The 14284-nt window shown below is 42.0% G+C and overlaps 1 protein-coding gene across 4 annotated transcripts in view; it reads left to right on the top strand.

Moving 5' to 3' along the window:
* The window catches only part of PLEKHM3 (pleckstrin homology domain containing M3), a 189006-nt gene that overhangs the window by 78140 nt on the left and 96582 nt on the right, over positions 1-14284 (top strand). For all 4 annotated transcript variants that reach the window (XM_079925285.1, XM_079925287.1, XM_079925286.1 and 1 more), the window contains exon 5: positions 4359-4552. In XM_079925285.1, coding sequence (XP_079781411.1) covers positions 4359-4552 — 194 coding nt within the window. The remainder of the gene's footprint in view (positions 1-4358; positions 4553-14284) is intronic.

Raw genomic sequence — 14284 nt, 5'->3', positions numbered from 1 at the left:
GGACCAGGGCTCGAACCCGTGTCCCCTGCATCAGCAGGCGGACTCTCAACCACTGCACCACCAGGGAAGCCCCCAGCCATTCCATATCGCATCATGAATTTAACACATACACACACACACCCCAGTTTATCCAACTTGTCCTTGTTTTGATGGACATTAAAGTTTTTCTAGTCTTTCTATTATAGACAGTGATTCAGTGAATAACTTTATACATCATTTTGAATGTAAGGTTTTCATTTACGAGTGAGGCTATCTGTAGATAACTTCCTAGTTGTAGGTATGTACACCTGTGAGTTTGATGGATGTTGCCAAATTGCTTTCTGTCGAGGTTGTATTCTATACTTTTACCATATCTCTTCTTGCACGTGCCTTTCTTCCCTTAGTACCAGGATGTCAGCTGTCACCTCTTTTGTCACTGTGCTGCCTCTAGCTGTCCTTCCCCTTTTCTACTTTATTAATTCTAAATATGTTGTGAACTTAGAAACAAATAATCAAACTGTTAGAAGTGTGTGGCTCAGAGTCACGGCCAGAGCATTGTAAAGTACTCATTCATCTGTTCAGCAAGTGTTTATTGAACACTTACTGTGCTCACCGGGGACATAGCCTCTGTGTCATGAATTTCTCGTGAGGGAGAAAGACAGTAAACAAATATACAAATAAGTGACTTCTAGATAAATGAAGTGTTACTAGACTTTAGTTTTTGTTTTAAAGACCCACACACCAATGTACTGCCTCCTTAAATTATGTGTTCATCTCCATTGGTAGCCCACTTGTTTTCTATTTGACTGGGGTGGAGGGAAGGACAGAACAGGGACAGGGATCTCCTATTTTAAAGAGTGATGAACAGATAGTTTTTGGTAGAGTTATTAAAAACAGATAGTTTTTGGTAGAGTTATTAAAAAAATAAAAGAAACTGTGAACATAAACAATGGTAAAAAGCACGGAGTAGTGTATCTCGACATCTGAGTTTTGGCTTGAGTTCTGCCACAAGATGACCACAGATAAGTCATTGAAGTTTTCTGGACTCAATTTTCTCTTCTATTAAGTATAGGTAATGGTAGAGAAAAATGTCCCTTCCTCCGGTTGGTGAGTGGGACCTAGGCTGACTTTCATTTCCTACTGCCCCCTCCATACAGCCTGCATGACATTAACCAGCTGCCCTGTCTGTAGTCAGATTGGTTGGGAAGTGGCTGGGTGAAGCAGGTTTTCTCTAGTACTCCATGTCCCAGGGCTTTAATACGCTAACGTGCTGCACTTTAAAACACCAAGAGAAGAATGTGGCATGTGGCGTATTTCTCGTTGGCCCTCAGAACATCTTTTCTGTGTGACTGGTATTCCTTGCCACACAGGTTGAGAAAAAACTGAACTAGATTATCTGTACCCGTTCTTATTATTCTGAGATTATGTTCTCATCTATTTTATTCTGATACATTTTCCTCCTTTAACAAAAGCTAAAGTCCTCACCACCGGCACATCCTCCTCCTCTGCAAATTGCTGTCTATGGTCACCACATTGCCTCTGCCCCATTGCTTTATTACCCAGGGCTCTTTTTGTGGGGGAACATACCAGGACACCATTCCGGAACCTCTCAGAGTTACATAAACCTGAACATTTGAGAATTTTGTTTTACAGAAGTAGCTGTCACCAGCATAACAAAAGATGTATTATGTTGAAATCTATACCAACGATGCTTAATGTTAAAATCAAATGACAACATGCTTATTTATAAATACATCTGTGTATCTAGGAGATTTGTCATTACTAGTTTGTGGAAAATTATAACCTGATTGTGCCTTTTCTCCAACTCCTCCTGAGTGTGAGATGGATAGGAGACCTGTTTCTACCTGGACCTCTTCCGCCTCAACTCTCTTGAATCATGTTGACGGCAGGGCTGTGGAGAGAGAACCAGTTCACAAACCGCAGCAAAACCACAGTCAGAGACTGGAGTTCTTATAGCTTAAACTATTCTAAGTTAAAAGACCTATGGAAAGAAACTGTTTTATATTAATAATACTAATATCATTAATAAATATTAAATATTATTTAGTAAAATACTAACAGGCCAATAGGTTGGAAAAGTGAACTGTCAACCCTGTAAAAATTGCTTCTGATGTGAGTAGAGTAGGATCATGAAAAAGAATGCCAACTTGAACCGTTCACTTTTTTAAAGGAAAGAATAGTGGGCTTATCCATCTGCACTTATGAGCCGAGTTTTCATGTCAGACACAGCACTCAGGCTTTTGATGTTTTTCATAATTTGGTAGGCAAGAAATAGGACAGTAGCTCTTGGCTCCTAGGTAGAGTGTTATTTGGTGTTCACATATAACTCATGAAGTATTTCTATTAATAAGAAAGAAACTTGCTCTCACATAAACTTCGTCACTTAAGAATATCATTGGCTTCCTTCCTTAAGTAACTATATATTTTTAAAAAGCTTTTTAATTACAGTTGAGTTTGAAAGTAGAATGCTCCTATCAGTATGGAGGGTGGTTTTGAACTTAGGACACTGTATCCCCACTCATTTCCTATTTTACAAAAATAGCGTTTCATGCCAAATATTGAGTTCTCTCAAAAATTCCCTCACTGATGTAAGTGGTCGTTTCTCAAAAAAATGAGCATGTGCCTTGCTGCCAAAAACGGCTCAACATGGCAGGAATTTATTTGTTCACATACTCAGGCAGCCAAGGTCACAATATGCTCTGTATTCTTAACACTGGCTAATAACTTTGTGAAGCAGTGCCTTAGACCTTATTGAAACTAGCTCTGTTTTTGTTTTTAGTAATTGCAGTGTATGAATGCTGATGTCAGTAGCTGCCATCCCATTTGTCTCACTGCTTTTACTGTCTCTGTAAAAGACTTTTTTTTTTTTCCATTTGGGCTTAAGTACCACCTGAAGAGAGAAGCCTTTTAAGGCCTGGGAGACTGGCCAGTGCCCTTTGTCCTTCTGTTCACCTACTAAAAGGTAGCATTGTTAACCTAATTCAGCGGGGCCCTGGCTCAGTATAAACACTGCTCAGTAGAGCCAGAAAGACTAATTGAATTGTACAATACATCACTCTTCAGCAACAGTTTCAAGTGGATTGTACTTCATTTTCCAGAACACCATCCATTTTTTTCCCTCATTTAAGATTTTTAAATATAGCAAATATTTAACCACGATAAACAAAATATTTGAACCCAATTCTGTCTTTCCCCGCTGAACTGTGAGCTACATGAGGACAGGGCCCTGCCTGTTGTGGTCGCCAGTATCAGTGAACTGGTATGTAAAGATTCCCCCAAACTACCCACGGGTTATGCATTATTTAAGCTACTCCCTCTGTATCTCAGATGTGTTTCTTCTATTTATTTCTTTGGATGACAATGACATTTTAAAATCAACTTTCATACTCTTGATGATTACTACCAGAAGTGGATATAGAGTTGGATGGATCTATTGGCCAAAGTCAGCCTAAGCTCAGAGCTGTTCTAATAAGAGCAACTCTCTTCTGCTTATGAAAGTGTGTGTTTGAGCCTATTTTCTATGCACACTGTTCTGCATATAATATCCTTTTTTCCCCTTTTTTGGGAGAGATCCTTTTATTCCTTTTGAACTTTGTAGTATGTGCGTGGTTTACCTATCTTTTTAAAGTGGCTACTTTATAAAAAGTGTTATAGACTATATATACATATATGTGCACATAGTTTTAGTTTTTAAAGTCAGCATTGTTGTTAAGAGTATTAATGGTGCTTTGTGACTACCTAGAGGGGTGGGAGAGGGAGGGTGGGAGGGAGACGCAAGAGGGAGGGGATATGGGGATATATGTATGCCTATAGGTGATTCCCTTTGTCATAAAGCAGAAACCAACACACCATTGTAAAGCAATTATACTCCAATAAAGATGTTAAAAAAAAGTCTTAATGAATTCTTTTTAAATTTTTATTTTGAAATAATTATGGTTTCACAGGAAGTTGCATAGATAATATAATACAGAGAGGTCCTGTGTATCTTTCACCTACTTTCCCCACGGGTTATATCTTAAATACCTATAGTACAATTAAAAAAAACAAACAGGAAATTGACATTGGTATACTGGGTCTGTATAGTTCCGTGTCATTTTATCACGTGTAGATTTGTGCAATCACATGATCAACATACAGAGTTAATGAATTCCTTTCAATGCCCAGGTTACTTTTACCAATTGCGTTTCTGGAAGAGAGAAAGAAAAGCCACACTTTATACTTAGTTACACTATGGGTTTTTTCATTTGGCTGTGTTCAGAAGATGATGTTATTTTGATATCTAAGCTGTGGTTCCTGGTTGGAGGAGGTGTGGAAAGCCAGGTGATTCGTCAGCGCTGATGGAACAGTTTCTTTTGTAGGTGTCTAAGCAGGCCAAAGAGTTTCTGGAGTACGTGTACGAAGAGCCCCTGATCGACATCCAGCAGGAGAACCCCATGCTGTACGGACACGCCGAGCCGCTGGCCACCGTGGTGCGCCTGCGGCAGCGGCTGAAATCACTGCGAGCCTATTTGTTCAGCTGCCGGGCAGCGGTGGCCGAGGATCTGCGCCGCAGGTAAGAGTCATAAATGTCAGACGGCGTCGGTTTGTTTTTCTTTTCCCGCCCCGGGAGGGTGGTTAGAGGATCTCCAAGGGCCTTTACAACGTGGAGTGTCTCGAATTCTGTGGCTGTCCCTCCCTCCGGGCTCATGTTTGGCTCTTTCCTCCGAGGGCCTCTATCCGGTTGAGCCAAGCACAATGAAAATAATATCTCAGCGTAACTGAAGGCTTTTAACCCATGGATCGAGTTCCCACAATGGTGAAGACCTCTCTTTACCTGTAGGTTAACTTGAGATAATATTCACTGGAGTGTCTTCATTGATCACTTATGTAGTGTTTTATATTTCCCTCAAGTTCAGTTCGTATTATCATCAGGAAAAAATAAGCATGTTTGAAATATTTCATAACTTAAAAACATTTTTTCAATGGGAAATTAGTAGGTGGTTATTCAAATCTTATTTTGCAGACAGAAGCGAACTTGGTAAATGATGCAGGCTGTAGAGCTTGAATTAAAATGCATTAAAAAACAACAACAGGCACAAACATGAAAAGGCCCAGGATTCTGCCTTTTCATGTTACCATTGACATAGGCTGCTTATCCATAGCTTGGTTATCTCAAAGTTTATGGAACACGCAAGTCCATGCCAGGCTCAGATCCTCAACATAAAAGTGAAGTTAAAATGTGCCTGCTCTCATCAGATTCCTTCTTTTACAGTTAGGTTTTATTGGCATTTGAATTCTCACCCTTGGCATATGTGAACTAGCTTATACTTGAAAGAATTGTTGATGGTGTTCATAAGTCCCTAAACATACCTTTTAATTTTTTTTTTTTTAGTAGAAATTTAAAGGCATACATTAGTCATGATTTTTGGAGGCAAGCCTATGTGAATAAGAACCTTTGCAAAGTGATATCGTTTGCTATTTGAAATCCAATTAAGATCCAAAGAAACTGACAAAACCCCAGGCATCTGAAGAGATGTTTTGAAAAGAACTAAATGTAGATGGTAAGGGATACATAATATCTAGACAAGCTCTCATAAAATAATAACGAAAAGGCAGCTGCCATAAAGCAAAATACTTCTCAGTGGTAGTCATTCTGTTACCTAGTTGTTTTTCAGAAAGTGCTAGAAAGTGGTCAGGATTTACTCTTGTAAAGTCTAGGCAAATCTTAATTTTAAAGATCAGGGCTTTGCCTGAAAGGCAATAAAATTATGTGTCTCAAACTAATTCACCAACTAAACTAGATACAAGATTTTTAACATTGAAAGTATGTTCTATTACTTTAAGTACCTTTTGGCTTTGCTCGGAGCTGGTTTTTCCTGTGCCTATATTTTTAAATGATATTAAAATCTACACATGGGGGCTTCCCTGGTGGCGCAGTGGTTGAGAGTCCGCCTGCCGATGCAGGGGACGTGGGTTCGTCCCCCCGGTCCGGGAAGATCCCACATGCCGCGGAGCGGCTGGGCCCGTGAGCCACGGCCGCTGAGCCTGCGCGTCCGGAGCCTGTGCTCCACAGCGGGAGAGGCCACAACAGTGAGAGGCCCGCGTACAGCAAAAATAAATAAATAAAATCTACACATGGGAATCATGTTAGATACCTTTATGATATAATGTTTTGCTTTGGTTAAATATGTCCGATCTGGGCACACATTTAGAAGTTAAATAGCAGATCCTGTCTTCATATGGATGACTAAGAATACCTATGCTGTTCCAGCAGTTTGGTGGTTTACCACCATGTACTGTGCCTTATGGCCAGACCACCGGGAAGGGAATGGAAGTTCTAGAAAAAAAAGCATTCCTAGGGCTGTGAGAATGAAAATAGTAGTCTTTTTTTCCTTTTCCTTCATTTCTCTTTCCTGGACTTGCTCATGACCGTTATGTAGTATAGTGCCTGCCACAAGGTGGGTATTCAGTAACTACTGAATGGATGGATGGAAGGAGGGATGCGTGATAGATGGATGTCTGTTACAGTGTCACTTTAGACCACTGAGCAGTGGCTAGTAGCCCAGTTTTGAGGAAGGAGTCATCTTCAAATTCTTCTTTTTCTTACTTCCCCGTGTCACTTAACACAGTGTTTGACCTATCTGAAGCTTTCAGAAATTGTTGAATGAACAAATCAACCAAAGAGCAAACCAAATCAGCCAAAAAAGCATTTCTGTTTCTGGGATAAGTCTCAAATCTTTCCTCTCCTGTTCACTTCCAGTGCACTCCCCTGGTTCAGTCTCAGGACTATTACAGTATCCTTCTGACTTTCTGTCTCACTTGGGTTTCTTTCCTCTCCAGTTGAACCTTCGCATCAGACAAATTTTAAAGCACAAGTATGGAATTAAAGATCTGCCCCAATCTAATCCAGTATATTGTTCTACTCTCTCAAACACTGCACTTCAAACACAAATAATTATTTAACTCTTCCCTCAGTGCATTCTGTTGTGGGAATTAAATGGGTTTTTGCAAGTGAAGGGCTTACAGTAGTGCTTGTACATAGTAAACACTCTATAGATAACCATTATTATTAATACTGCTTTTTAAAAATTTATTTATTTTATTTTATTTTTGGCTGTGTTGGGTCTTTGTTGCCGCACACGGGCTTTCTCTAGTTGCAGCGCACGGGCTTCTCATTGTGGTGGCTTCTCTTGCTGTGGAGCACGGGGTCTAGGTGCACGGGCTTCAGCAGTTGCAGCATGTGGGCTCAGTAGATGTGGCACACGGGCTCTAGAGCGCAGGCTCAGTAGTTGTGGCTCACGGGCTTAGTTGCTCCACAGCCTGTGGGATCTTCCCGGACCAGGGCTCCAACCCGTGTCCCCTGCATTGGCAGGCGGATTCTTAACCACTGCACCACCCGGGAAGTCCTAATACTGCTTTCTTATCCTAGACTGTTCTTGTCTCTAGCTTTTAAAATCTTTGTTAAAAGATTCTCCTTAAAAGCTACCCCTGAGGCTCTGTCTACCGGACTCAGGCTCCTTCTGCTACTCACTGTATCAGGAGAGGGGTGAGCAAGAGGAAGTGGGTTGGAGGGCCAGCCGGGCCCAGGGCCTGCAGTTCCTGGGTACACGGGATGCACTTATCTGAGCGTTTGTTGCATAAAAATAGGTGGAGGGGGCTTCCCTGGTGGCGCAGTGGTTGAGAGTCCACCTGCCGATGCAGGGGACACGGGTTCGTGCCCCAGTCCGGGAAGATCCCACATGCCGCGGAGCGGGCTGGGCCCGTGAGCCATGGCCGCTGAGCCTGCGCGTCCAGAGCCTGTGCTCCGCAGCGGGAGAGGCCACATCAGTGAGAGGGCCGTGTATCGCAAAAAAAAAAAAAAAAAAAAATTGGAGGAGCAGGAGGCTCCCTAAGAGCAAAGGATGAGACAGTGATTCCTACAGCGCCCTGGAGGAGGTGACTGATTTTTTTTTTAATGTTATTTTAGTTTCTCTATATTTATATACTGTTAACATAATGTTTGGGTTTAGGTTACCATGCTCTCCAACCTGGCACAGAGAAAAGTATACCAGTAGCAAGCAGTACTCCTAACTTTGGGGGGAGGTGGCGAGTTAGAGGGAGGCTAGAAATCATTTTGATTTATTTTGAAATATGAGTATTTAGTGAAATATGTCTAAGAGATTTTTCTGGGATGTTCATACTTCTTACAGCTGGGCCATGCTTACTAATTCCACCTTCTTCAGTGTCTATAAAAATAACCATAGCTACAAAGGGGAACCATTGCCCACCTCACATGCTAAAATTCCTGTCACCAAAAGCCATATCTTGCCTATCAATCATCTTTCACTTTTATATGGAATCTGACTTTTTAAAAACAAAATTAGCCAACAGTACTTTTAGCGATGATAAGCATGTTCAAAAACACTACTTAAGGTTCCCTTTGTCTCACCTGCGGGCACCAGATCTAGAGTGGGGTGGTTTAAACAGTGAGAAGCACCTGCTGGGCACAACTAACCATACGTATCCTCGATAGAAGTTAAAAGAGGGAGGAGTTGATGAGCAACAGGGGAACAAAACTAGAGCAAGAGAATCCAGTTCTTATCTAGTCGTAAAAGGCATTCTCTCCCTGCCTGGTTTTTACCTCCATATAAAAGTTGTCATTAATCTCCAGCAAGTAGGCCCAACATGCTGAAGACCTGTCAGCGCCATATAAACAGAATAAAGCAAACTGTTAATACTGCTGTCATGAGGAAACTGGAAACAGACTGATTAATCATAGTGGCGCTCAACCGCCAGGGAGACCACTTCAGTCGTCGCCTTATTAGGGAAGTCCCAGTTGGCTTTTAGGCCAATCATTACGATGACCGTCCGGTTTGTATCCTCACTGTTTTTGTTATTGTTGTTAAATGAACGCCTCGTTCTTGAACCCATACCGCAAATCTTGACTGGCAGGGGTGATTAGTTTAGAAAAAGTCAGCATCTTCCATGAAATCTAAAATGTTTATAGTGCCGACCATTGACCGTTTCTGAGGACTCCCAGATGGCGAGCGACCCTGCTGGATTGATTCAAGGCCTATTTAACTTTTCAAGAGAGAAATTATTTACAGTGTCCACATGTAAAGGTGCATGAAGTACTCTGTGGAAGATCTTGGCACTGTCAGGACACATCCGGAGCAGCTGCCATTAAGGACGTCTTCAGGAGGGACCCTAAGAAAAGCTGGGAACACAGGAATAGTGGGATACGTGTGTAAATCGTAGTCACAAAAGGGCACCTCGGGGCCAGATTTGGCCCTCAGACATGTTTTGTTTGGCCTTTCAGGGATGGCGCCCACCAGGTTTTAAAGTTGCAAAATACTAGCTAACATTTAAATAATTAGGAGTTTTTATGCTCACACAAAGTAAAACTCTCTGGTTTCTCTTAAGAAATCAGAAGCTCTGATTACACAAAAGCTTCCCTCATTCCTGGATGCAGCAATCAGCTTTACATACTGGACTCTGCACTTTCCCATAGTCTCTACCCCTCCTATCTTCTCCCCAAACCCACTGGCATTGGGTACATAATATGTTGCTGCCCTGCTTGTCTTATCCTCAGCCCATTTCATTTATTTATGATGGTACCTGGGCCCATGTGAGATCATTATGATTTAATCAATTAAAAAGTACTTTCCTGTAAATATTGATATATTATTTGCTCTTATAACAGCCCTTCAGATGGGTTAGACAGATGGTATTTACAAAGAAGGGAAAGCACTGTGACTCTGAGATGCTGCGTGACTTGCCTGAGGTGACAAAGCTGGTAAGGAGCAGAGTCCACACGTGGAACCAGGTTTTCTGATGCTCAAATTGCTGCTGCTTTCCCCAGTGTATTTGCTGGTGGCCATGACGTCCAGGAATTTCTAGATTCTTCAGAGGAAGGAACTGCTTTTATATCTCCTGAAGCCTTGATTGAGGTCATCTAGGAGAGTGTGAAGGAGGGCGGGGAGGTGGCAGACAGTAATGTGCCTTGAGTGGGAAGGTGCAATTGCTGACACAGGCACTCCTGTGCTCACTGCCAGCGCCAGCCTTGGAGAACAAGGCATGACAATTGGCTTAGCGCTAATAAGTGCAGTTTTCTCTAGGTCTGTGTTTACCAAACCTTTTCATTCCATAGACCTGTAAATGTAGAGGTATCTGTAGGGTTGTCTTATCCATGTCTTTTGCTAAAACAAATATCCACCTATTTTTCACCATCATTTCATAAAAGAACGTAGTAATGCTAAAAAAAAAACAAAAACAGGCAGACAGCAATGAAACAACTTTTTAAAGTCAAATAGATTTAAAATTCATTCTACTATGCTTTTTCTTTTCTCATTTTGCCTTGGATTGCTAAAAACATCACCAGACCAACACCAGCTGTTGGGACTAACTTTTCAGAAATCCCGATTTAAGTTAAATGTTCTGTTCTGAGTGCTGAAGTGAAATCATCTAGTCCAAAGAAAGACATCAGAGAAATTAATTAGTGGATGCCTGAGTGTTTCCCATTCTCTATCATTAACAAATGATTTGGGGATTGGGTGCCTGGTGAATCCAAAGTTCCTATTGTGATACGTATTTAAAACTAGTTTCTCTCCAACACTAGTCGAGGCCGGTAAGCAATATTCACGCCTATCCTTCCAGTTACTTAGAGCACAATTGTGATGGTTCTGGGGGAACAGGTAGTCCTACTTGTTTGTTAAGTTTAGTTCTTGGCTTGGACCATTCTGACCAGCTTGAATTGGGAAGCTCTAGACAATACCAAACGTAATTCTTCTACCTTCTAAGTCACCTTTTCCTGTCTTTGGTCTCACATTTTATTTGAAATTATAATTATATCCAGAATTAGTTCTCACTGCAATATCAGCTTTACTGAACGGTGAGAAATTTCTATCATAAAAACAGCCATTTTTATTACCATTATTTATCCTGGTGAGTGCCAGAAAAAGATGAGTGTGTGTGTGTGTGTGTGTGTGTGTGTGTGCGCGCGCGCGCGCGTATCCTGTCAGACTCTCCTTGCCTCCTCTTCCTTCAAGCAAAATTTAGCAGCTTGCTTAGCACTTAGGAACAGTCCCCAGAAATGTCACCTGATTCACCAAGATTCCCTGCCCACTCCTTCACTTGTTACCCCCAGGGAAAGCTGTCTGTCTGGCTAGTGAATTCACTGGACAGGAGGCTAAGTCCAAAGGGTGAAACCTCCTTTGGATGTCCACTAGCGTCTCAAACTTAATATGTCCCAGGGTTTCCCTGGTGGTGCAGTGGTTGAGAGTCCGCCTGCCGATGCAGGGGACACGGGTTCGTTCCCCGGTCCGGGAGGATCCCACATGCCGTGGAGCGGCTGGGCCTGTGAGCCATGGCCGCTGAGCCTGCGCGTCCGGAGCCTATGCTCCGCAAGGGGAGAGGCCACAACAGTGAGAGGCCCGCGTACCACACACACAAAAAAATTAATATGTCCCAAGCTGAGCTAGTAGCCCCTCCTCCACTCCTGTAGCAAACTGCTCCTGCTACAGGCCCCCCATCCCCCTACCAGCACCTTTACCCATACGGCTCTTCATGCCAAACACCTTTCTCCCACATTCCACACCCAACCTATCAGCAAGTCCTATCGGCGTCACCTTCAAAACATGTCCACTCAAAATCACCACAGAATCATCACTTCCACTGCTACCACCTGAGTCCAAGCCACTGTCATTGTTCCCCTGGATTTTTGCAGTAACTGATCACCCCCTTCAGTCTGTTCTTCCGGCTACAGCTACAGTTAATGTGTACATTAGATGATATCACCTCTGATTCAAACTATCTAATAGCGTCACCTCTCAATCCAAGTAAAAGCCAAGGACATATAAGCCTGGTTCCCCATCACCTCTCTGCCCTCATCCCCCAGTACGTTCCCCCTCCTTTACTCTGTTCCAGTCATACCAGCCTTGTTTTGCTCCTTGAGCATATGCCAAGCAGGCTCCCATGTGAGTTTCTATGCTCATTTTCCTCTTCCCCAGATAGTGGTGTAGCTGGCTTCCTTACCTCCTTCAGATCTGTATGCAGCTGTCACGTTCCTGAAGCATCCTTGACCACTCTATTTAAAATTTTTGCACACACTGCCCGTCCCGCCGCCCCACACTTTCTCTCTTCATTCTCTGCTTATCACCACATAAAGTGGTGTTTGATTTTTGTCTGTCTCCCTCTCTGGTTCCATCACGTATGGCTATGGCGGTCACGCTTTGCTCAGCCTGTGCAGCCGTGTGCAGAGGCCCTGCTCTCTCCACTAGAATGTAAGCGACAGAAGGTCATGCCTTTTTTTTTTTTTTTTTTTTTTTTTTGCGGTATGCGGGCCTCTCACTGTTGTGGCCTCTCCCGTTGCGGAGCACAGTCTCCGGACGCGCAGGCCCAGCGGCCATGGCTCACGGGCCCAGCCGCTCTGCGGCATGTGGGATCTTGCCGGACCGGGGCACGAACCCACGTCTCCTGCATCGGCAGGCGGACTCTCAACCACTGCGCCACCAGGGAAGCCCGGTCATGCCTTTTTATCTGTGTTGCTCACTGCTCTATCCCCAGGGCCTAGAACCATACCTGACATAGAGTGGGGGCAAATAAATATTTGGTGAACAAATTAATTAAATAAATAAAGTACTGTTACCAACATTCCGCCCACTTAATTGGGTCAAACAGTTTTTCATATTACAAAAAATACTGTTCATCATAGAAAACAAAAATAAGAAAGTCATCCATTATCTTACCACTTTGGTGCATATCCTTTCATACTGCTTCCTCTGCAGATTATTTTTTTCCCTAAAAAATGGTTTTATACTGTACCTACTACTTTTAACCCAATCACTTCACTTAGTATATTGTGAACATCTTTTTATGCCGGTAAATATTTGTCTAAAGCGTCATGAATCACTGCGTGAAAATGGTGTTTTGATGCATGAGCATACTGATACACCCTCGATCTGGGAAGAAGTAGGTGAGGATATTATTCAGTGTACCCAACAAAAGATCGCATGAGCTGGGGGAGATCATAGCAACACCTCCTCTTCTCCCTACCTCCCAATAAGTCAGACATATTAGGTAGAGGGCTTATCTGTTACAGAGAAAGGATTTCATGCTCTTGTGACTCGAATACACTTAATGTAGGAGGCTAGCTCATTGAGAGCCTATCTCCTCGGGCAGCCTCGTTCTTAAAACACAATCTACGCAGACTTGATTTGCTGTGTCTCTGAACTGCAAATGAGCAATGTCTTATAACCAAAATCTAAGATCCAAATGTGCCATTGATTATTAGCCAAAGTCTGGTTAATATTGGCTTTTAGGAGAATAAGCACATTTTAGCCATAATATTATCACTAAATTAGTCTCATTAAAGACCAGTGGTTATTAGCACTTCAAGCAAATAGATAACACTTCTTTAAGCTCAGTAAATGAACACAGCTCTTTATGTTCTCTGTAAGACTTAATATTAGCCAGACTTTGTAGCTAGTTTTCAAGTTAGCTAATTAAAAGTGTCATTGGGGCTTTATTGTCAACAGATTAGCTGCATGAATCTATCAGGGCTCAAACTACTAAAACACAGGATGTTATTTTGATAGATTTTGAAAGCAACCGTTCTCAGTCTCCTTCAAGAATTCCTTTTCCCTCAGATGACTTCTAGTACTAAGGTTTTCAAGTCGTCTAACCTCCTGATCTCCTGATAGCCCCTCCCCCTTCCTTCATTTTCTCCAGAGATCTCATTCAGCAAATTTTATAAATATATATGCTGATAGCAACACTCTAAAAAGGAGTTATAGACTATCTGCAAAAGTGTCATTCAAAGCTAAACAGATTGATAAACTTTGAAAAAGGAGCTCTGGCAAGTTATATATTAATTTTACTGTAACATACATGTAGCTTTTTATTTACCAAGAAATCCTTCAGAAAGTTAAAAAGTGTTTTATTCTAAGATTAAATGAAATCTATAAATTATCTAAAATCATTTTCTAAGAGACAGCAAAAAAATAAAACTCATGGCAGGAAAAGTGTTATATTCTTGGAACCGTTGAATACTGTAAGAATTTGAGCTAAGATCTATAATGTGATATAATCTGTCACTTCTATAATCAGACCCCAGAATAATCACAACCCAAATTACTTCCCAAGTATTTCTACTCCGGGCTTTAGATTGTTGCTAAGAAACTTAAGCACAATTTCTGAAAGAGCTGGTAAGAGACCCTTATTTCCCATACCTATCTTCCAAGATATAATATCTGATGCAATCTTGCCACTTTTTCACCCAATGAGATTAGCAAAATGAGGTATCTACTGAAATGATTGAAGCTTGTTT

Source organism: Stenella coeruleoalba, assembly GCF_951394435.1.
Source record: "Stenella coeruleoalba genome assembly, chromosome: 6".
NCBI lineage: Eukaryota > Metazoa > Chordata > Mammalia > Artiodactyla > Delphinidae > Stenella > Stenella coeruleoalba.
Note: the sequence above shows the minus strand (reverse complement) of the source record. Positions and strands in the feature narration are given on the sequence as shown.